The sequence below is a fragment of the Callorhinchus milii genome, unplaced genomic scaffold, assembly GCF_018977255.1.
Source record: "Callorhinchus milii isolate IMCB2004 unplaced genomic scaffold, IMCB_Cmil_1.0 Scaffold3, whole genome shotgun sequence".
Classification (NCBI taxonomy): Eukaryota; Metazoa; Chordata; class Chondrichthyes; order Chimaeriformes; family Callorhinchidae; genus Callorhinchus; species Callorhinchus milii.
In genome coordinates, this window is record NW_024704744.1 from 51,047,307 (window position 1) to 51,069,249 (window position 21,943).

Here is a 21,943-nt window from a genome sequence, read left to right on the forward strand (position 1 = left end):
AGCTGTTAACATTTGTTAAAAGATGTATTTTCAATCTTGATTCAAGCCATTCAAGCAAACCTGGTTCAATAAACCTCAAAAATCGCACTGACAACTGACGTGAGAGTAAGTTGTCCCCTCCAGCAAAGTTACCAGTATTGGGCAGGCATCCTGCACAATTGGCCGGATATCATAATAATAATAATAATAGTAATAGTAATAATAATCCTTGCATCTGATAGAGTGCTTTTTCACATCTTCTAAATGTCTCAAAGCACTTTACAGAATATACTGTAAAGTGAATTGATTGTATATTTGTGGGTGAAACGCGGCAGTCAATTGCACACAGCAGTGCCCCACAAACAGTCATAGATTGAAGTGACCAATTTTTTATTGTGTTTTTTTTCTTGAGCAATTATTATCAGGTGTGTGGAGTAAGGAAGCTTGCCCAAAGTTTCACCCTGCCGGGAATCGAACCCAGGTCTCTCGCTTGCGAGGCGAGTGCTCTAAACCACTGAGCAAAAGGACTCTGTATATGAGGTGATTGAGTGTCTTGAAAGTACGCAGCAGCAGGGAATCGATGTAATACAGCAATCAGAACTGCAAAGAAGTGACAGCCACCAGCTGTGTAACAAGAAATTCAAATTAGAGGCTAATTGAAGGACACAAACTATAGCCTCATTCTTCAGTTCCCCTGTAACTATATCTACATTAGTTATCTGTAGTTCCTCTGCACACTAAAGTCACCCATTGGACAATATTTATTCAGAGAAAACTACAGAACAAGTCTTAAATATTTAAATTTATTTTGCTGCAGTCCTCAAAGGATTTGGACCTGATCATTTGTAAAACTCAATTTTTTTTTGGAGGGGTGGGGCTCGAGTTATCAAACATCAGAACTATTATTACAAGCTATCTGCTCCTCATCCTAGATGCTCCCTTTCTGCCAAAGACCTCAATCGGAACTATCGACACCCAAAGCAGGAACTCTTCCCCACTGTGTGTCACACTAAGAAAATGATAGAGGAACTTCAGAATGACCATTATGTAAGTTTTGGCTGAATAACTTCCCACACATCACAAAAACAGTCACTATACTTGAGAATACTGGAATTACTGGAAAGCACTTGGAGATTTTTTTAATATTATAAGCACTTCATAATTATAATACTAATATTATAACAATCACATACAATCATTTGGCACATTTTCCATAAAAAGTAATCTCAAAGAACTTTATAATATATAGTGAATCAGAAAGAACCAAATGTTGTCATATAACGAAATCAAGTGATCTGTGCCAGCAAGATACCATAAAATGCAAATTCTTACTTTTTCCAACTAGGACCATTCCATCCTTTTAGGGCTTTGGTTGAAGGATTTAAACTTCCACTTCTGCCTCGTATTATGGATCAAGTCTCCTCAGAACTATTTTTTTCTCAGGGAGATGCCACTTATCTCCCATCCCCAAAAGAATATTTTTAAATGTATAAATATAATATATACTCTAGAAATTCTGTCATCCAACCTCACCCCCCACCCCACCCACTATCAGTCTGGCTAGCTGGGATTTATCTCTAGTACTGTGGGATCTCAAAGCGACTCAAAGCACTTCACAGAAATGAAATGGGGGGAATGAGCAGGGTGGAGGGTGATGCTCCTGATTAGGGTAAGAGGACATGAAGGGTTTTTTATACTTGACTGATGCAGTTCAAAGCACATACACAGTTATTACACTTCACAGTGAAATCTTATGAAGAGCTTTGAAACATCTCAATGACATGATAAGACACTATATCAAATGCAAGGATATTTATCACTATTGTATGACAGGTAATATACCAATACCTTCCTTTTCTGTTTTGCTTTGCCACAGATCCTCTTGTACTGTGACCTGCATGGCCACAGTCGGAAACCGAATGCTTTCATGTATGGCTGCAGCCAGGTAGGATCCACAGATCCATCTGGAGCAGTGGACTACCTCAGACAGAGGATATTTCCATGGTTGATCTCCCAGAGGGTAATTACAATTGAATTTTATTTCATATTATTGAATTTTATTAACCTAAATATCCACTTTCCTATAGCTTTCTTGCTACTGTTCATTTGTATTCAGTTGCAATGTAGGCTAGAAACTCTGACACCTTTTTGCACCAATGTTCTCTAAACTTAGGTATCAAGACACACAAAGGCAACACACAGGGAATTGATTGAGAACTGGATTGCTGATTCAGAGGATGCCACCTTAATTCTGATTTTTTTTAGTGGTTTACATTTTTGGGTTTTAATATTCTTTCATTTTCATCATTAATAACTTTACATTTAAAATAATTTAGATTTAAATAATGTAAGTTAATATAATATGTAAAATGTAAGTTGTTCTGCATTTAAATATATGCATCTCATTTTGTGTTGCAAGTATCCAGACATGTTTGACTGGAGCAGCTGCAAGTTTCATATCCATAAATGTAAGGAATCAACAGGCCGGGTGGTGATGCACAGACAACTGGGTCTAAGTGACTCCTTCACCTTAGAGGCCTCATTCTCAGGGGCAGTCAATGAACAGTAAGACAGCTGCTAAATTTCTTCTAGCTCATGTCTTTAGCAAAATAGTATTTTTAAACTGCAGGATCATAGAAATTTACAGCTCAGAAGGAAGCCACTCGGACTATTGAGTCTAGACCAGCTCTCAGAGGAAGGTGTTCATTCAATCCCACTAACCTTTGCTATCCGTATATCCTTTCGAGCCTTTATCCTTTCGCTTTTGTTGTGACTATCTTATAACTACATTCTATCATTGCTGACTCCACTGCTGGTGGAAATAGCTTCTTCCTTTTTACCTTGTCAAAATCCCTCATATTATTACAATACAACAGCAGCTTCTTGTACCAGGGTGCCCTTTCATGAACTTCGATTAGTTCACTTAAACTTGCCATCCTTACTGCATCATTAAGAATGAAGAGACACATTGGCAGGCATCAACCCAGGTCATTGGTGAACTGTGTAGAGACTAGCTTGAAGTATCTTTCTTTGCCTGGCTTTTTAACTAAGGAATGGTGAGGGATATTGTCATGCTAACTGGTACCTGAAAATAAGCATTGTTAAATAATTCAGATCTATTTTTCAAAATCTCAGTTTCTCAGCATAATGTGAAGAATGTTGCTTATTCCATCAACGTTTCCTGTGGAATTTTTATAACCAACAATCTGGCTTTCCAGCTGCCACAAGGGCCCTGTAGATATGAAGTAAAGGAGTGAAATACAGAGAATTAGATGACTGTTAAAACCTCTGTAGTGTTGCTATGCCACCTATTAACTTTTGGCACAAAGCAATTAAATTTTACTTGAAATGACCTTGGGGCTCCCAATTACTTTGGTCTGGGATCAGGGGTATCCCAGATCACAATAGCGTGACAGCTTGCTGGGCACCTGCAACCTTCCAGTGGCGAGTTGATATCAAATCTATCACAAAATGTTGCTAATTTACCCCATAGTATTTGCACTGTTATTCTCCATTCACAGAGGATAATTACAGAGGAATGCAGACATTTGGAGGAGTAGAACAAGCATGCTAAAAGCAACACATTGCTCCTGATGATCCAGCAGCAATTTCACCCTGTTGACCACTCTATCCTCCTCTACTGCCTCTTCTCTCACCTCAACCTTCATGATTCTGTCCTTGAATGGTTCAGATCGTACCTCTCACATCGTCTCCATTTCATCTCCACAAATGGTTTTGCACATCGTCTCATGTGGTGTTCCTCAGGGCTCTGTCCTTGGTCCCCTCGTCTTCAATATCTATATGCTCCCTCTTGGTGACATCATCTGCAGACATGGGGTCAACTTCCACATGTACACGGATGACACCCAACTCTATCTCTCTGCCTCCACCCTTCACTCCAGGACCACCACTGTTCTGACAGAATGTCTATCAGACATCAAGTCCTGGATGAGAGCTAACTTTCTGCAGTTGAACGTCAACAAGACCAAGGCCCTCCTGATTGGCTCCAGTCAGTGCTTCCACATCTCAGGCACTGACAGCATCAGCATCCATGGTTGCACACTCCACCTCACTGAGAAAGTCCAGAACCTTGGCATCTTGTTTGACCCACAACTATCCTTTCTACCCCACATTCCTGCCATGACTCACTCTGCCTTCCCCCACCTCTGTAACATCACCTGGCTCCGCCACTGTCTCACACTGCAGGCCACCGAGACCCTCATACACCCATTCATGCCATCCAGGTTTGACCATGCAAACTCCCTGCTTGTCGGCCTCCCCAACTCTGCCCTCTATAGGCTGCAGATCATCCAGAACTCTGCAGCCTGTGTCCTTCTCCCACACCAGGCTCCATGACCCTATCAACCGCATCCTCGCCCGAATCCAATGGCTTCCCATCACACAGATGATACAGTTCAAGATCCTGGTCCTCACGTTCAAAGCCCTCCATGGCCTTGCTCCCCTCCTAACTCCCTACCAACCTGCCTGCTCCCTCCTCTTAGAGGGCTCCGGACTGCTTCATATCCCTGCCTCACGCGCCCCATCATTGGCGGGCAGTCCTTCAGCCACTCTGCCCCCATGCTCTGGAACACCATCCCGCAGTTCCTCTGCCTCGCCCCCTTCCTTGCCTCCAAGACCTGTCTCAAGACCCTCCTCTTCGACCATGCCTTCGATCACCCTCCTTCCCCCCCTGCCCTCCACCTGTCCCAATCCCAACCCCCAGCTTGGGTCCAAAACACTGACTGTCCAGCATCTTGGGACATCCTCCCAACGTGAAAGGTGTTCTACAAATGTAATTTTGTTGTTATTTTTATTTGGTCAGCCAGGTATCTGACACTCGCAGAAAATAGCAGTTCTTTATGCGATGTGAGATGTTGAGAAATTAATGTAAGACAAACTCTGAATGCATAATCTTGATGTGGTATTGCCACAAATTGTTTCTGAAAGGCAGCCCATCAATTCTTTCAAAAAGGAATTAGATATGAGAGTGAGCAAGAAGATGAGATTTTGATGAGGTAATTCAAGTGGAGAAAAACACTTAGTGCAGACTTGGTGTGCTGAATGAGCTGCTCCTACATTGCAACGTTCTATGATATTATGTATTTGCTGGTGACTGGTTCAAGAGTTCCAATAGTTACAACAATTTGCATTTACATAGCATCCATCACGCAGAGTACCAAACAGCTTACCTTACCACCGCAAAGTTGGAACTTAAAGAAAAGCAAAACAAGGAAGACGTGAAGTAAGAAATTATTTTAATATTAGAAAAAATCTCTATTTTCTTTCAGTTGTACTGTTCATCATTTCAATATACAAGATTATATGTCAATTGGAAAAAAATTCTGCAAGGGCATAATGGACTATATCAGCCTGGCTGAAAATACTTTGTAAGTTTTATATTATGTTCATATTATTTTATATGAAATATTTTAGTAAATGGATATTATGTTAGAACTGAGGTACACAGGTAGCCTGGTCGCACAGTTCATTGTGTACTAATGTGGTATGCCATCAAATTGTAAAGTATGAGTTTGCCCTCTACAAATTACTATATGACAACACCTAAATTGAGAGGGAATGAGGTGAGCAGAGCTGTTGAAAATCAAGCAAGACAATACATTAAAACTCAACAGATCCCATTCAAGAATATCACCAAAAAAGCACACAGTCACAATCTCTGAAATTATCTATCAATTTCATATTTAGGACAACTGAGCTTAAACCCAGGAGATCCTGCGCAAAAGAATTGTCAGCAGCACATTTAGGGCTATTAATCTCTTATAGTAACCTAAACCATTCTCTATTGAAGAATTGTCAATACTTAATTCCAGCTGGAAACATGCAGAACCTTCACAATAAAACCAGACACATGTTGAGTTATTTATCAGGAACAGCCCCTCATCCTACAGAAGTGTTATTGCACAGTGCAAAGCTGTTAAAAGCACCTATTGAATCAGATGACACAATTCAAATAACTAAGGAAGGCTCTTGGAGCGTGTGTAAAGTGTCTCAGAATTTTTTTCGGGTAACACTGAAGACAACATTAAAGCAGCAACTTAACTCATCATTTACGCCAAAAGAATTTAGTTCAACATATTCAAAATAGCAGATGGTTGGAACCATTTCAAAAATGCCTTACCCAATCTCAAGTTTCATCGTGGATTAGAAAAAAAAGTTCCAAATTGATTCATAAGTTAGTAAAATCATCCCTGGGGGTTACAAAAATGCCTGGTGTAGGAAATAGGAATGTTACAGTGGAGGGATATAATTTTGGATTGCGGGAGGGGTCCCTATTCCCTGAGACTAGGCTTGGGTATGCTGGTGAAAACAGGAACGGAAACTTTACTCTGTATCTGGCCTTGGAACATGTTTGTTACTGGCACTGGATGCCTGAAATGGGAAAAAGTTCCATTCACCGAAAGTGTAATTTTTCACCTTAATACGAGCAAAATAGAAACAAATCCTTGCTGTATATAAATGTCATTAATATTTCAGCTGTCTCCTGAAGTATGATTTATGGGAGCTATCTAGAGTTCAATCCAATGGAACATGTACAAATATGCAACAGTGCAGATTCATTCTATCTGCAACATTAAGTAAACTGCTTTAGCAATGTCACAGAACTGTTTTGTGGCACATTATATGTTTTAAGTTAAGTAATTTTTAGTAACTCTAGTGGATAAATATATTTATTTCACATGAATCTTCATGATTAGTGCCACAGTTTTGGTCTCTGAGTGGGACAAAATTATAATAGAGTGACAAGTGTGAAAATTGGATCTGTAAGAAAAATACTGGCTTATGAACTATGACCCTGATACAACACAGAAGACCATAGTGCCTCGAATTTGTGATTAAATGGCGCTTTATTTTTCAATAATTAACAAAGGATTCTCTTAATTTTGAACTACCTGTTTGTCCCATTTCTGGTCTGAGAATGATGCTGGCATATCAGCATGTTTCAATCTGCTCATTAAACACAAGTGCAAACACTGGCCACACTGGTGCTCATAGTGAATTTAAAATCAAGCCAAAATTCTCTGACATTGTTGTATAATGACTTTTCCAATAACTCAAATTTTAACACTGCCTTTCAGAAAGCTTAATGAAGTAATTCTGAACTTGACCTATTCTATAAAGCTGCAAGTAAAAAAACAAAGAGGTAAAAGTGCTCCTGCACTCTCTACAGATGACTGGTCATCCCCAAAGGAAGATGAAAGACAGAAAGTTGAAGAAATTGATGGAGAAGACGGTATATTATCAAACAATAGAACATTAAAACTGATATTCCTTTAGTCACAACAATAGGTTAAACTGTGGTTTGTGTTTAGTTTGGCTGGTCAAGATCATGGATTCCAGTAGGTCTCCTAAGAGAATTGAAGATGAGGATATAGCAATATTATTGGCAGAATCAATTTTATCTTATCCCAAATTTGTTCTTCACTGTCATTATTATTTTCACTAGTCCCATTGTACTCAGTCTGCATTTAAATACCATATTTATTCTCCATCCTAACTGTTACATTTTATAAGAGCTACAAAAGAATAATCCTCTTTATAAAGAATAGATTTGAGATTGAAGGGAAGAAATTCCACCTGTGTGTTACTTCAGTTTCTTAGTATTTCAGAGCAGGCAGGATTTGTCAATTAACAATTCAGGATTAACTATGAAGCCATTTTTCTGCAGTTCTTAAAAGAAACAAGAAATTTCCAGAAAAATTGCTTAAGAATTAAGAATTGGCCAAATACTGGATGCTCTGAAAAATGCCACATAAATAGGGTAAATCCAAGTGCAATTTCAACTCCCAGGGATGCAGTTCCAGAAATCATAAGCTCAAATCCATGGGTTAAAGTAGCCACAGTAAATTGCCAGAAAGGTATGCTGGCATCTCCTCCCACTAATTGATGACATCTGATGGATCAGATCAAGAATCTTTTGTGTGGGAAGTAATTGCAGAAATACACATTCTCTCTTTCCATGACACTGTCACTTAGCTTGGAGAATCCAAGTACCAACCCACTACACCACAATTATAGATGATTTGCTGTTGTAAATATCTCACTTAGTTCATTGCATCCTGTAGATTGATGAGCTGCCTCAATAAGGCAGTGATCCTGCCGAATTGATGAATTACTGTGCTGAAATAATAACAGCCTCAAAATAATTGCATTCTTTTTGAATGGATCTTCTGCAAAAAGACATTTAAGATATTAAATCATCTTTGATTTTGCCAAGAAAATGGGGAGACAGAATTTGCTGAAACAGATTCAAGTTCCAGGCCAATTCAGTTGGACAACGGGGAAGGAAGATTCAAACTAAACAGCCTGCCTGTTGAGGTGAGACTGGTTGAATGATATTCACTGATTTGTAAATTTATAAGGCTGCATTTTGATATTGCAATTATTAATCAAATGCAATTCACATCTATAACCAGTTACATTTTATAGGATTGATGGGGTGTTTGACACATACCAAAACCCATCATCATTCTTCATCATCACCATCATCAAACCAGATTGAGAGTTCCACATTACGTACAGGTTGAAAACCCAAGGCTTGGGGACTCCAGAGTGTATGTTGAGACACTGCTAGAGTTCAACCAGCCGAAAACAGCATAGTTTGTCATTGAGTAAACTGACTGGTAAGCTTCCACTGCCTATCAAGCTAGGGCCACTCTACTCATTAGGGATTTGGTTTGTGGGGATAAAGGGAGCAAAGTAAATTGAATCCCTCCACTATTTTACAGGATAACAACTTAATGAAATTGATATGCAATGGAGTGCCACCTGAAAGTCCTCTTCAACAACAACAACTTGCATTTGTATAGCGCCCTTTAAGTGGGGTAGTATCCCGGAGCATTTGACAGGAGTCAAATAATTAGCCAGGGAGTGATCACCATAACCACCATCAAAAAGGAAGGTCTTTAGGCGGGATTTGAATATGGGGAGGGAGGGGGCAAGGCAGAGGGATTGAGGAAGAAAGTTCCAGAGTTTTGGGGTGTAGTGGCTGAAGGCACAGCCACTGATGGTGGAACGGTGGGGACAAGGGACAAACAGGAGGCCGGAGCCAGCTGAGTGGAAGCAGCGGGTAATAGAGTGGGGGCTAAACAGATCGGATAGGTAGGGAGATGCCAGGGTATGAAGGGATTTGAAAATGCGTGAAAGCCTCTTGAAATCGATCCGTTCGGTAACTGGGAGATAGTGGAGCCTGGCAAGGACTGGTGTGTTGGGGGCATGGAGTTTTGGATTAATTTAATTCTGTGTATGGTGGAGCTGGGGAGACCAGCAAGGACGGCATTGGAATAGTCCAGCTGCAAAGTGGCGTAGATGTGGACAAGGGATTTGGCTGTGCTGGTTGTGAGGTTCGGACAGAGGCAGGCAATGTGACGGAGGTAGAAAAAAAAGTCCTGGTCAGGAAACGGATGTGAGGGAGAAAGGAATCGAACCTAACTCCTATGTTGCGCACGGGTTTAGTGAATCTGAGGGAGAGCTCAGGAGAGAAAACATTGATGGGAACCAAGAACTATAGCTTCCGTCTTGTCGACATTCAGCTGCAGGATATTTGCACTCATTCAGGCCTTGTTGTCCGTCAAACAAGCTGACAGGATATCAGTGGACTGGGAGTCGCAGCTGGAGAAGAAATAGATTTGGGTGTCATCCACATACATGTGGAAGTAGACCCCATGTTTGCAGATGACATCGCCGAAAGGGAGCATGTAGATAAAGAAAAGAAGGATAGAGCCTCAGGGTACTCTGCAAGTGACTGGGTGGAGCAGGAGGAAAAAACATTTGCTGAGATGTATTGTTGGCTATTTGTTAAGTGGGACTCGAACCATGCGAGTGCGGTCCCACTAAGGTAGATGAGGGAGGAGAGGCAGTGGAGGAAGATGGCTTGACCGACTGTGTCGAACACAGTGGAGAGGTCCAGGAAGAGGATGGAGTGAGAGGTGTGAGCAAAGTTGATTTGCAACGACGGGTTCCAAAACTTTGCCCAAGAAGGGCAGGTTTGAGATCAGTCTGGTGTTTGTGAAGTTGGAAGCATTGGGGGTAGGTTTTTGAGGAGAGGAGTTAGGACAACAGTTTTGAGGGGGAGTGGAACAGAGTCTGAGGAGAGGGACTGCTTGATTGTGTTAGCGAGCAATGGGCAGAGGAGGGAAAAATGAGTCACTCGAAAGGTGTGTAGAGTGGGGGCCGTAGTAGGATGAAGGAGGCATGGGGGGGTTGGTAGACAACATGTGGTGGGGAGAAAGAGGCAGCCAGGCAGCTGTTATTTATCTTAGAGATAAAGATGTCCAGGACCTCTTTGCACTTGGCATCAGAAGCGAGGATGGAGGGTGCTTGAGAGGGGGCGTGGAGGTGGTGGGTAGTGGAGAACAGGAATTTGGGGTTATTTTTGGCCTCAAGAATGACCTGTGAGTAGACAAAGCAAGCATTGTGGAGTAGGTGGACGATGTGGCAGTCGGGGTGGCTGCTCTGGGACAACCATCACCGAATGCCGTGATGAGCCCGATGGAGGATGCCCAGACCGGAGCAGAGGGAGGCCATGGGAGGGTCCAGGAGGGAGAGAAGATGGTGGGGGGGCGGTAGGAGAGAAGGACTGAGTGGGAGTAACAAAGGGTGGGGAGTAGAAGTGGGGGCATTTTGGAAGGGGGTGGCTTGGGTCAGGGGTGGCAGCCAAACGTGCATCGCCAGTGGGAGACAATGGCCTCACAATAGAAGAGGACAGCTCTGAGCACTTTCAGACAGCTTTAGACATTACAGTTATTCAGAAATTTGGAGGAAAGGGGATTTCAAATCACATTTTTATGTATGGAACACATATGTTTGGGAAAACTACAACTTTGTTCCGGTCAATTCATTTAAATCTTACAGACATGTAAAGGGTGTTTCCATCTCAGATATCTGTTTGCCCTTGTAAACTGGGTAGGAGCTGTACAGGGGTATGAGATACAAATATACTATATACTGTATCTGTGTGTGTGACTATATACTGTATCTGTGTGTGTGACTATATACTGTATCTGTCTGTGTGTCTATATACTGTATCTGTGTGTGTGTCTATATACTGTATCTGTGTGTGTGACTATATACTGTATCTGTGTGTGTGTCTATATACTGTATCTGTGTGTGTGACTATATACTGTATCTGTGTGTGTGTCTATATACTGTATCTGTGTGTGTGTCTATATACTGTATCTGTGTGTGTGTCTATATACTGTATCTGTGTGTGTGACTATATACTGTATCTGTGTGTGTGACTATATACTGTATCTGTGTGTGTGTCTATATACTGTATCTGTGGAGTCCTGTATCTGTGGAGTCCTGTAGCTCAGTGGTTGGAGCACTCGCTTTGCAAGCGAGAGACCTGAGTTCAATTCCAGGCAGAGGGCGAAACCTTGGGCAAGTTTCCTTGCTCCACACGCCTAATAATAATCCCTCCAAAACCAAAAACAATAATAAATTGGTCATTTTCAATCTACGACTGTTTGTGGGACATTGCTGTGCGCAATTGGCTGCCGCGTTCGCCCACAAATATACAGTCAATTCACTTTACAGTATATTCTGTGAAGCGCTTTGGGACGTCCTCCCGACGTGAAAAGCGCTATAACAAATGCAAGGATTATTATTATTATTATTATAAATACAATTTAAAATGCTGTTTTCTTCAATGATTCGCAGAGGAATTCTGTTCTGTCAGTGTTTTGTTTTGTCTGAATTTTAGATTCAGATTTGGATTATTCACATATTCGGTTCTCTGAAGCACACTTTCATCTGAACCCCAATTTGTCATTTTTCCCCTGTCTTTACTTTCTGCTGTAGTTAATATGTACTTGAATGCAGTTTACTAATCCAGATTATAGCTATTCACATCAATAGCAGCAGTATTATGAAGTACCTCACTTGACATGCTCCTCCTGATGTGAAAAGCACCATACAAATGTCATTGCCATTGTTGGTGCTCTGACTAAATGATTTCTTACAGCTTAGAGCAGGGATTTAATATGAATATATTTTCTATAGGACAACTTGGAAAAACAACCAAAACATCATCAAGTGAAGAACTTTCTTCAGCTGGAAGACAAGGTACTACAAGAGTCACTACAGAAATGTTGCTCTCTTCTGAACCAGATGAATGTGTCCGAAGCTGTGCTGGAGTCAGAGTATGTGAACCAAAGCAAATAGAATTATCTAAAATAGCCTTTAAGATTCTGAAATAATAATTTTATGTAGAGTTTATACACATATATGTAATAACCTGACACATTGCACAACCAGTGAATCATAAAATTATGCAGAAGGAGGCCATTCGCCCCATCATGTCTGTGCTGGCTCTTTAAGAAGAGCTATCCAAATCAATCCCACTCCTCTGCATTTAAAAAATGTAGAAAACATTTAATAATCAAGGAAACAGTAGTTTCTGCAGGATCCCAATGTTAAGCGTCCAGAGTTTCAACTGGATCTAATTTGCAGCAATTTGTAACAGAAGTCATTAATATTGACCCTGATTTTCAAACAGGGGAACCTGCCAATAACCGGAGGTGCATTAGGCTGACCTTAAGGCTGAACTCACAATCTACAATTTTTCTGAGCACGTTGGAGTGAGGTTCACATGGGTTAGAGTGATAATGTTCCCAGGCTCCACAAACCTATCACCTCCATCCTTGCCTGGCTCCCCTGGCACTCCATCCCCCAGAGGATCAAGTTTATAATACTCATCTTCACTTTTAAAGCATTCCATGGTCTTGCCCATCCATCCTCTGTGATCTTTTTAACTCAGATATTAAGGATTTACCCTGTTAGAATAATGTCTTGGTGATATATTGTGAGATTCTTATGAATGTTGTCTCTATATTGAGCTAACATTTTCCTGAAAATGAATTGATGTCTCAAAATGTCTTAACAAAAACAAATCTGCCATTTTCAGGACAAGTGAAGATAGCAACAGTGAGGTTGAATCCGAGGTAACATTATATCCAAAAACGATGCGGAAGAAAAAAATGCAGAGATGCTCTAAAATTAAGTCTGCTCTCCCCGCCATCTCCATTCGTCAAATTGGCAAAGAGAAAGCCAAGCAGGTAAACAATGGCATTTTGCCAAGTTTAGAAACAGCGATCGCTGCAATGTAAACACACATTAATACATGTTATGTTGGCAAAAGCCAGGTGAATATTCTCAGAGTATGTATCGATCCTAACATTGACAACTGTGTATTCAATCTGTTTTGAGATTGGTGGAAAATATCTTAGGCTATTGTTGGTGTGATCTCCAGGAGCATATTCAAAAATGTCACTGGAAAAAAATGGGAAATTAGATGGTAATTTGTTTTAAAGGAAACCTGTTTTTGCTTTATTACAGATGAATCGAATAGACCTGAAAACCTATGCACCATTTGTGAATCGATATGCAAATCGCAGTAATGGAGGAATCCCAATATTTGCTGAGGAAAGGTTGATGGAAAGAGCTGCAAATGCGAAGGTGAAAAGAAATCCTGATGCCAGCATTCTGAGACCAGTCCTTTCAATATTGAATTTACATTCTTCTATACATTCAAGGGATCTTAGAAAGTTTATAGCACAGAACAACAACTTGCACATAAACAACTCAAAGTGATTGACAGAGAAAGTGAGGCTGGGCAGAATGGAAAATGAGTTGTGGGAAGGCACAGTCAAAGAAAGTAGTTCATAGATGAATTTTGAAAACAGAGAGGGATGGATTTAATTCTAGGCTGCGGGGACAAAGAAGTAGCCTGATCAATCCATCGTGTCTGTTCTCGTGTTAGTATCTCTGCTGGAGTTTCAGAATCTAATCTCATTCTCTTGTTCTTTATGCCCATTAATATTTTTCCTTAAGTATTTATTCAGCTCTACTTTAAATAATATTATGGACTCAACTTCAACAACCATTTGTAGTAAGGCATTCTGTATTCTCAAACTTTCCCTCTGAGTTAAAATGTTCTTTTAATCTCCCTCATTTTTCTTCTTCTGGTGAGCACATTATGGGGTGTTATGCAAAACGAGAAAATCGGTCGACTACAACAACTTGCATTTGTAAACCATCCTTCGTGCAGGATAGTGTCTTAGAGTACTGTACAGTGGCAGAGTAGGATTGTAAGCAAAAGAGAAGGGAGAGAGGAAGGTCCCTATAGGTACGGTTGAAGTCAAAGTGGGATTTAAAGATAGATAAAGAGAGGGCGAGCAGAAAGATTGAGTTAAGGAGTTCAAGAATATTCAGGGGGTGTAAGATATTTTGAACAGACAGTTGGTTTACATAGATATAATGGAGCTTTGCTGAATTAATTTGATAACAGTTGCAGGTAGAAGTGGGCTAATAGTCCATCTAGTCTACACATCTGTCTTTCAAAAAGATTCCTTCAATATATAAATCAATATTAAGCCTGGAGTAAGAGGAGAGGTGGGAGAAACGCCAAAGTTTTACCTCAGCTGATAAAATGGGTTGTGTAAAGATTGCACCTGACCTCAGAGGGTACATTGACTTTTTCATTCAACTCTTTCTTAGGAGGTTACAATAACAATCTGAATGTTTTTCAGCAAACTGAAGAGATGAAAAATGCTGAAACAGTGAAGCAATTAAATTTTCCAGTAAGTATTGACAGATTCTTACAAGGTTCATATCAGGCAGATTTCTTGCTCCATTTACTGATTGTTAACTTGTTATATTGAATCTGGCTATCCCTCAGTTCCAGTGACATTTCTGTATTAGGTTAAAAAAATAGAATAGAAATTTCCACTTATCAGAGATTACATAACAACTATTTTGTTAAACATCTTGTTGAAGTTATTTTCTTTTACTTTAGCATGTGGCTATGAGAAGGGGGAACAGCAACTTGGGTCAGAACTCATTCCATGGCTCTCTGTCATTGGAATCTGACCAGAATTATACACTGTTGGTTATACATATTTGACCATGGAGATTATACTAACTGAACCCCTTCAAGGTCACACCAAGGTCCAGGGGAATAGAAATTGAAACAGGAATGCTGGCTGATTTTCCTAAGAGTACTAACTTATTTTAAAACATTGAACAGACTGAACAGTTTTTTAATTAACCAGCAAATGTTTTACTTTCAGTCAGTAAGAAAGAATGAAGATTCCAGTCAGATTCCAGTTATAAATCATGCCTTCTTCTTTCACACTGGTCGAAAAGCTCATCGGGGATTAAAGGAACGTTCCACAGAAAACAAGAGAGAAGCAGAATCCTCACAACGTAGAAGCAATTATAAAAACACTGGTAAGTTGATTATCACTGTCTGCACCATTTATATGCTTCAGAATTAATTCTGAGGGGCTTTTTGATAGCTCAGTAGTACGTAAATGTACAATGAAGTACATTGTCAGCAGGGTTGGTGGCACCTTTAGGTTCTGAGTCAGAAAGCTGTGTGTTCAAGTCCCACAAGAGGACTTTGAGCTCACAATCTAGGCTGACACTTTCACACAGTGCTTGGGATGCTCTCTGCTGCATTGTTAGTGATGCCATTGTTCAGATGAGCTGTTAAATCAAGGTTGCTTCTGCTAGTTCAGGACAACCTCAATCATGGCACTATTTGAAAAGAGAAAGGAATTTCTCCCGGTGTCTGGCTGTTTGTGGCATATTGCTGTGTGCAAACTGGCTATGGTGTTTGCCTACAAATACATAGTCACTACACTTTACAATTTGGTGAAGCTCTTTGAGATGCTTTGACAATGTGATAAGGTGCTTATCAAATGCAAAGATTATTACTGTTAATTGTACTATGCCATACAGTACTGTACAAATCTCAACAATTACTGATGAACAATTTGTTGAAAGAACTGAAAAACTGAAGGAAAACCGGTTGATACCAGCTCCACTGGAGTGCTTTTTTTTAAAAAAAGATCGGATTGAAATTAGGTTGTTTATAACTTTACACAATAATATGGATGGTGGGAGTTTACGCACATTCATTCCACCAACCACCTCCTATGCAGGATACTTATCCCAAGTTCCCTGCATTTGGAAAGACCACAATATCGATTGAGCTCCCTCATTCTTTTCCATCCTCTCAATTTTTTNCTGTAATTATCACCTTCCTTTACTCCGCTGTTGCAGCCATTTGTCTATCAAAAGTCACACTAAATACTAAGGACTTTGAGAATGTTATAACATTATATATATCCCATTATATGCAAGGATTATCATTTCTTCACTTTTTTCCTTCTGTGGTAGAGATCTATCGTCTTCTTATCTTTTAAAGAATGTTAACAGCTGCATGAATAGTAGGTGTCTGTTGATGGTGCTGTAGAGAAAGTTAATTTCTACAGGCTCAAGACCATCATCAGCAGGAAGTTAATATCATTGCAGCCAGAACATAATAACACTACTGTATACTATCCATAGTCGTTTATTTGTGAGTAAATAATTTCCTAATAATTATTGATCCGAAATGAATCCTAAATTATGGATTTGTGTCCACGTCTCCTTATTATACAATTTTGACTGTTAAACATATTCAGAATTCATTTGTCCATATCCTTTGGGATCTTAAATATTTCAATAAGAAATATGAGCATATTCCCATTTTCATATCATGTACTGCACTTTCTTCAAAGTGCCTTTAAAAATAGGTCAAGAAATAGTATTTGCCCCACAGATGCCGTGCTTGGATTGGAGGATGTCTTGCCTGGCGATAGCTCAAAGTATAACGGAATAATACCAAATAATGAGAGGTAAGAAAAAGAACACAGCGTTTATTGTGCAAAAACACATTATTAGGTGTAAAATGCAGTGTGTCATGATGAGATCCATATTTACATGTCGGCTGGTTGTGTATGATTAAGAACAGATGGATAACACACTAGGTTTGTTTAGCTCCCTTGACTGAGAATGAATACTAGTTGATTTACATTCTTACTATTATGGTTTGTTGACAAAAAAAATACAAAACTGAACATTATTTACCCTTATAAAAGCAGAAATAAAGACAAGAGAAATAAAATTACATTTACATAGCGACTTTCACGTCAGAAGGGCATCCCAGGGTGCTGAAGTGAATAATTAAAAGCTTCAAATTATCAATTTGCATATGTAGTAATTATTTGAAGTTTCAAAAGAATGAGATCTTTGAAAGGTAGAAAATAAGATTCCACATATTGATTTTGTTTTTAGAAAATATTATAAGTTTGGCACATTGGTGCCAAAATGTGGTATTGCACAGATTCATCCAAGGGATTCGTAACAGTGAGCCCCAATTAGATAGATTTCAAGCAAAAGCTAAACACCTCCCATTGGAAAGAATAGAAATATGATCAGATGGCTGGCTAGTAACCTTTTAGTCTTTTTTAAAAGCAATGGTTCTGTATTTTCAGAAGAATAATACTGATAATACGGTACATAGCCTCTAACTTTCATCTGCCCTAACCAACCCAATTAAATTATGGACCAGGGTGTTTATGAAAGATAAAGTTGAAGTTTTTTTAAATAAAACATTGGAGAGGAAATATGAAGCTTCATTGAAGATCTGGATCTGTTGGAAAACAACAGAATTTGAATAATTAATTGGTTCAAACTGGTTTCTGGATCTGCTGCCACCTTGAATATCAGCTTAGTAATACTGAACAGACACATTATAATCAACTCCAAAGGCAGTGTTTGTGTGGAGGTGCACAGGATATTGGTCAAGTTAAAGCTGGTATCCTATTTTTATTTTTAGCTGCACAATTATACCATTCTCCACGATTGGCAGTCACAATTCTTCAGGCTAATCATTGTTTCAAAGTCAGAGGAGTGATATACCAGAAAAGAGAGAAAAGATTACACTGAATTGGTGACAAAATATTTTTCACTCCAATCTCTACACACTCGCAACATGTATCAGTACCCAGCGTAATTAGTTATACCCAGTACAATATAACATGTCAGAAATTATTCCAAATGAAGTCTGAACTTTCTTTGTTGTCCACAGTATTCATAAAACAAGCCTACCAAATCGGCCTTTGCCATTTATACGGAGACTAAAAAACAAGGTTTCAAGTAATTCTGTCCACAAAGAACATATGTAAGATTTCCATACTTTCCACTAAGTTAGTCAAACAGGTCAGTACATTACAACTATTTTATTTTATGCACTCTAACCATGTAAAACAAAACAGAGTCGAGACGCTATTAATAACAAAATTACCAATATTACCCAGCAGCCAAACTGGGGAGGGATGCAATTTGTCTGTGATTGTGAATAATCAAGGCTGTCTCATACTCTTAGTTTAGAGTCAGACCACATTGATGGCATTGTTTTATAAATCTGTTACAATTAACATTCATTTCTGTCTGCTAATATAATACTTTGCTATGTGAGGTTTTGCCTAGTGTTTAGATTATAATTATAATTAACATTACATTCTTTCAAAATTGGTTGTAATGTAAAGAATACCAATTTTCTTTTAATCTAACTGCTGTGCAGGGTAAGTATTCCTGTGGTATTTCTCAAGGCTACTTTGAAGTTGCCTCCAGAGTAATTTCATGGATTTGAATTACAATGCATAACCAGCACGAGCTTGGTTTTACACAAGGGTGTTTGGTGTTGATCAGTCAATTTGCTGCATTTAACTATGCAAGGTGGAACAATGAGAGATGATCAGGTGGGGCGAGGAATTCACTTGGAATCAATGCTGAAATGAATCGACTGCCCAGTGTAAATTAAAACACAGGATCATAAAAACCATTAAGTCACCAATCAGTGTTTGGCTGAGTATGTAGGCATTCATAAAACATGTACAATATACATTTTGAAAACCTAAGGCAAATGAAAATCACTTGCCTTAGGAATTGTTATGCATATATTCTCACTGCCTCTCCTCTCACCTCAACCTTTATGGTTCTGTCCATGAATGGTTCAGATCCTACCTCTCACACTGTCTCTACTTCATCTCCAAAAACGGCTTCTCCTCTAGCCCCCAAACTGTCTCATGAGGCGTTCCTCAGGGCTCTGTCCTTGGTCCCCTTCCTGTCCATATCTATATGCTCCCTCTTGGTGAAATCATCCCAGACATGGGGTCAATTTCCACATGTATGCGGATAACACCCAACTCTACCTCCCCGCTTCCACGCTCGACTCCAGAACTACTGCTGTGCTGATAGAATGTCTGTCAGACATCAAGTCCTGGATGAGATCTAACTTTCTACAGTTAAGCATCAACAAGACTGATGCCCTCCTGACTGGCTCCGTCAGCGCCTCCACATCTCAGGTACCAACAGCATTACCATCCAAGAATTCACACTCCACCTCACCAAGTCAGTCCGGAAGCTTGGCGTCTTGGCTTCCAGGCTCGACTACGCAAACTCTCTGCTTGTCGGCTTCCCCAACTCCTCTGTCCATAGCCTGCAGATCATCCAGAACTCTGCAGCCCGTGTCCTCTCCCGCACCAGGATCCGCGACCCTATCACTCCCATCCTCGCCCGACTTTACTGGCTTTCCATTACAGAGGATACAGTTCAAGATCCTGGTCCTCAACTTCAAAGCACTCCATGGCCTTGCTCCCCGCCTACCTCTGCGACCACCTAACCCCCTACCAACCTGCCCACTTCCTCCGCTCAGCGGGCTCTGACTAGCTTCATGTCCCCCGCCTTGCCTGTCCCACCATTAGTGGGTGGGCCTTATGCCACTCTATCCCCACCCTCTGGAACTCTACCCCAGTCCCTCCGCCTGCCCATCCCTTGCCTCCTTCAGACCCATTTCAAGACGCTCCTCTTCGACCTTGCCTTTGGTCACCCTGCTGCCCTACCTGTTCTACACCCTACCCGATCCCAACCCCCAGCTAAGGGTCTGAAAAACTGATTCTCCCGTGTCTTGGGATGTCCTCCCAACGCGAAATGTGCTATACAAATGTAATTTTGTTGTTATTCTGTCTGTAACTTTCATATTGGTTTAAATAAAAGTATGGGGTGGTGGGGGGTAGAATGTACTTTGTGTTTGAAATAGAGCAAAATAGAATCAGTAGTCAAACCTGTTAAATTAACCATCTTTTTCAGCATCCACCTGCTGTCATCAACAAGCCTGGAACAGTCCAGACCAATTTTCCTTAATAAAACACCTCTATCCAGCAAACACCTGTGTAATGCAACTAGTGACCCATTTTTTTTAGCCCCGTCAGAGGCCAGATCCAGTCACTCAATCCATGACTGTTTGTGGGGCACTGCTCTGTGCAATTGGCTGCCGCGTTTTGTCCACGAAATATAGTCAATTCACTTTACAGTATATTCTATGAAGCATTTTCAGACGTCTTGAAAACATGATAAGGTGCTCTATCAAATGCAAGGATTATCATTATAGTTTATACTCCGATCCCGTGCATGTAGACTCCTAGACACAGGCACGTGGAAATTTATTGTGCCAATGGAAACATTAACAATTTGTGTTTTGCAATTGATTATTAAAACTAGTTTAATTTATGGGTTTGTATGTGCCCATGTTTTTTTCTTTACACTTACACTTAGAAATTTCACCTATCAACAAACCCTTACTCAAGAGGCCACCGCATATAAAGGCCACTTTGGTCCAGTCCCCCCCTCCGAGTGTATTGTATCTGTAATGAGCAATTTCTACTGATTTAATCACTTAGACAGGGAAGTCAAATCTAGTATGAACAGGAAGGTCCGGGATGCATCCCTGAGCAGTTACATTCAACACTAATTTAGTTGGTTTTTTAAAACAATTTTCATTGGAGATTAAATTTAAAAATGTCATGTTTTAGGACACAAATCAATAAGGATCTAATTACAATAAGATGTCAGAATCAGCTATAAAGTTTCCAGTTAAGTTGCAATTAACCAAATAATTATTGGCTATTGACACAAGTAAAACAAGTGCTAGGTACAATATTCATTCACAATGCATCTTTCACATCAGCAGGATGTCTCAAAAGTGGTTTATATTGCCAGCTGAGCAGGTGTGAGCTGAAAAGGGTAGGTTGTGGAAAGATTACTGAAAGCACAATCAAAAGAGGCAAGACTTGAGGCAGGCTTCAAAACTAGCAAAATCAAAACTGGATAACTGTGATGGTTAAGATGCACTTTTCTACTAAGCATCCACCATATATTTGTTTAAACGTTAAGTCTATAGAGATGACCAAATGGAGGCAACATCATTTTCTATAGTAAATATTTTCTATATACGAATTCAAGCAGGACTTCAGGAGACCTGGCAGCCTTCTTTATGATAGGGCACCTTACAGCCCTCATTAAAAAAAACAAGAGACTCATGAGGTACAAGCTCAAATATATTGGATCATGGACTGAATCAGTGGAATTCTATTCCTTAACTCATTCAATAGTTTAGTCAATGGTTTTCATTACAGACAGATAAAAGTTGCTAATGGCACAAAGCTTCTGAATTGAATTTGTGTGGTCTATAAATGTGTAGTCAATATACTGCATTAAACAAAGTTACATTTTATTTTCATATTTTAAACTTCTTTTTTTGACATTTTATTTTCATTATTCCAACAATTCATTGCATTTCATTTTGCAGGTGGAATACATCCGACTTCTACTCATGTGCACAACAAACCCACATGCAGAAAAGGATGCTGTAGCAGTTACTGCAGACTTCATTAATGAGAACAAATTCCATTTTTAATCAATAATAAAACTTCCAAATTAAATCAAATGAGGTCATCTAATTTAAGTTACAAAATTAGAGGGTTATCAAAACTTGGGAATTTAAACTTTTTCTGCAGTTTCAGTATTTGAAAAAGCACAGATTCAGTGCAGTATCGTTTTGAGAAATATTAGGAATCAATTTGAACTTTCATGTCAAAGTTAATATTTACATGACATATGCAGTTATATCCAGTTCTTAAACGCAAATAAGTTAGGTTACCATAGAAGTTTGAAGTTTCAATTTGTTTTTACAAAGCAAATACAGAATGGTTTTAGATGTCAAGTACCATGCTAAAAGCAAAACGTGGTTATGGCAACTTTAGCACTAGACCCA

General features: G+C 39.7%; 2 protein-coding genes across 4 annotated transcripts in view; both read left to right on the forward strand.

Annotated features, from left to right (window-relative positions):
- Positions 1 to 5,331, forward strand: part of LOC103178344 (cytosolic carboxypeptidase 3-like) — a gene marked incomplete at its 3' end in the record, with an annotated part of 21,757 nt that extends 16,426 nt beyond the window's left edge. Inside the window, exons 7-10 of the mRNA XM_007893032.2 lie at positions 912 to 1,026; positions 1,856 to 1,999; positions 2,399 to 2,544; positions 5,268 to 5,331. Coding sequence (XP_007891223.2) covers positions 912 to 1,026; positions 1,856 to 1,999; positions 2,399 to 2,544; positions 5,268 to 5,331 — 469 coding nt within the window. The remainder of the gene's footprint in view (positions 1 to 911; positions 1,027 to 1,855; positions 2,000 to 2,398; positions 2,545 to 5,267) is intronic.
- Positions 5,330 to 21,660, forward strand: LOC121848538. 3 transcript variants are annotated; one of them, XM_042333098.1, is made up of 11 exons: positions 5,330 to 5,366; positions 7,077 to 7,231; positions 8,216 to 8,316; positions 12,001 to 12,140; positions 12,905 to 13,055; positions 13,336 to 13,455; positions 14,529 to 14,579; positions 15,069 to 15,228; positions 16,607 to 16,682; positions 17,918 to 18,048; positions 21,479 to 21,531. In XM_042333098.1, exons 1-10 carry the CDS (start codon positions 5,335 to 5,337, stop codon positions 18,012 to 18,014), a joined length of 1,083 nt encoding a protein of 360 aa, XP_042189032.1. In that variant the 5' UTR covers positions 5,330 to 5,334; the 3' UTR covers positions 18,015 to 18,048; positions 21,479 to 21,531. The 3 variants fall into 3 exon arrangements, with proteins under 3 accessions (XP_042189032.1, XP_042189033.1, XP_042189034.1); XM_042333099.1 differs by lacking the exon at positions 21,479 to 21,531 and adding an exon at positions 19,981 to 20,034; XM_042333100.1 differs by lacking the exon at positions 17,918 to 18,048 and having other exon boundaries at positions 21,479 to 21,660.
- The last annotated feature ends 283 nt before the right edge of the window (positions 21,661 to 21,943 follow it).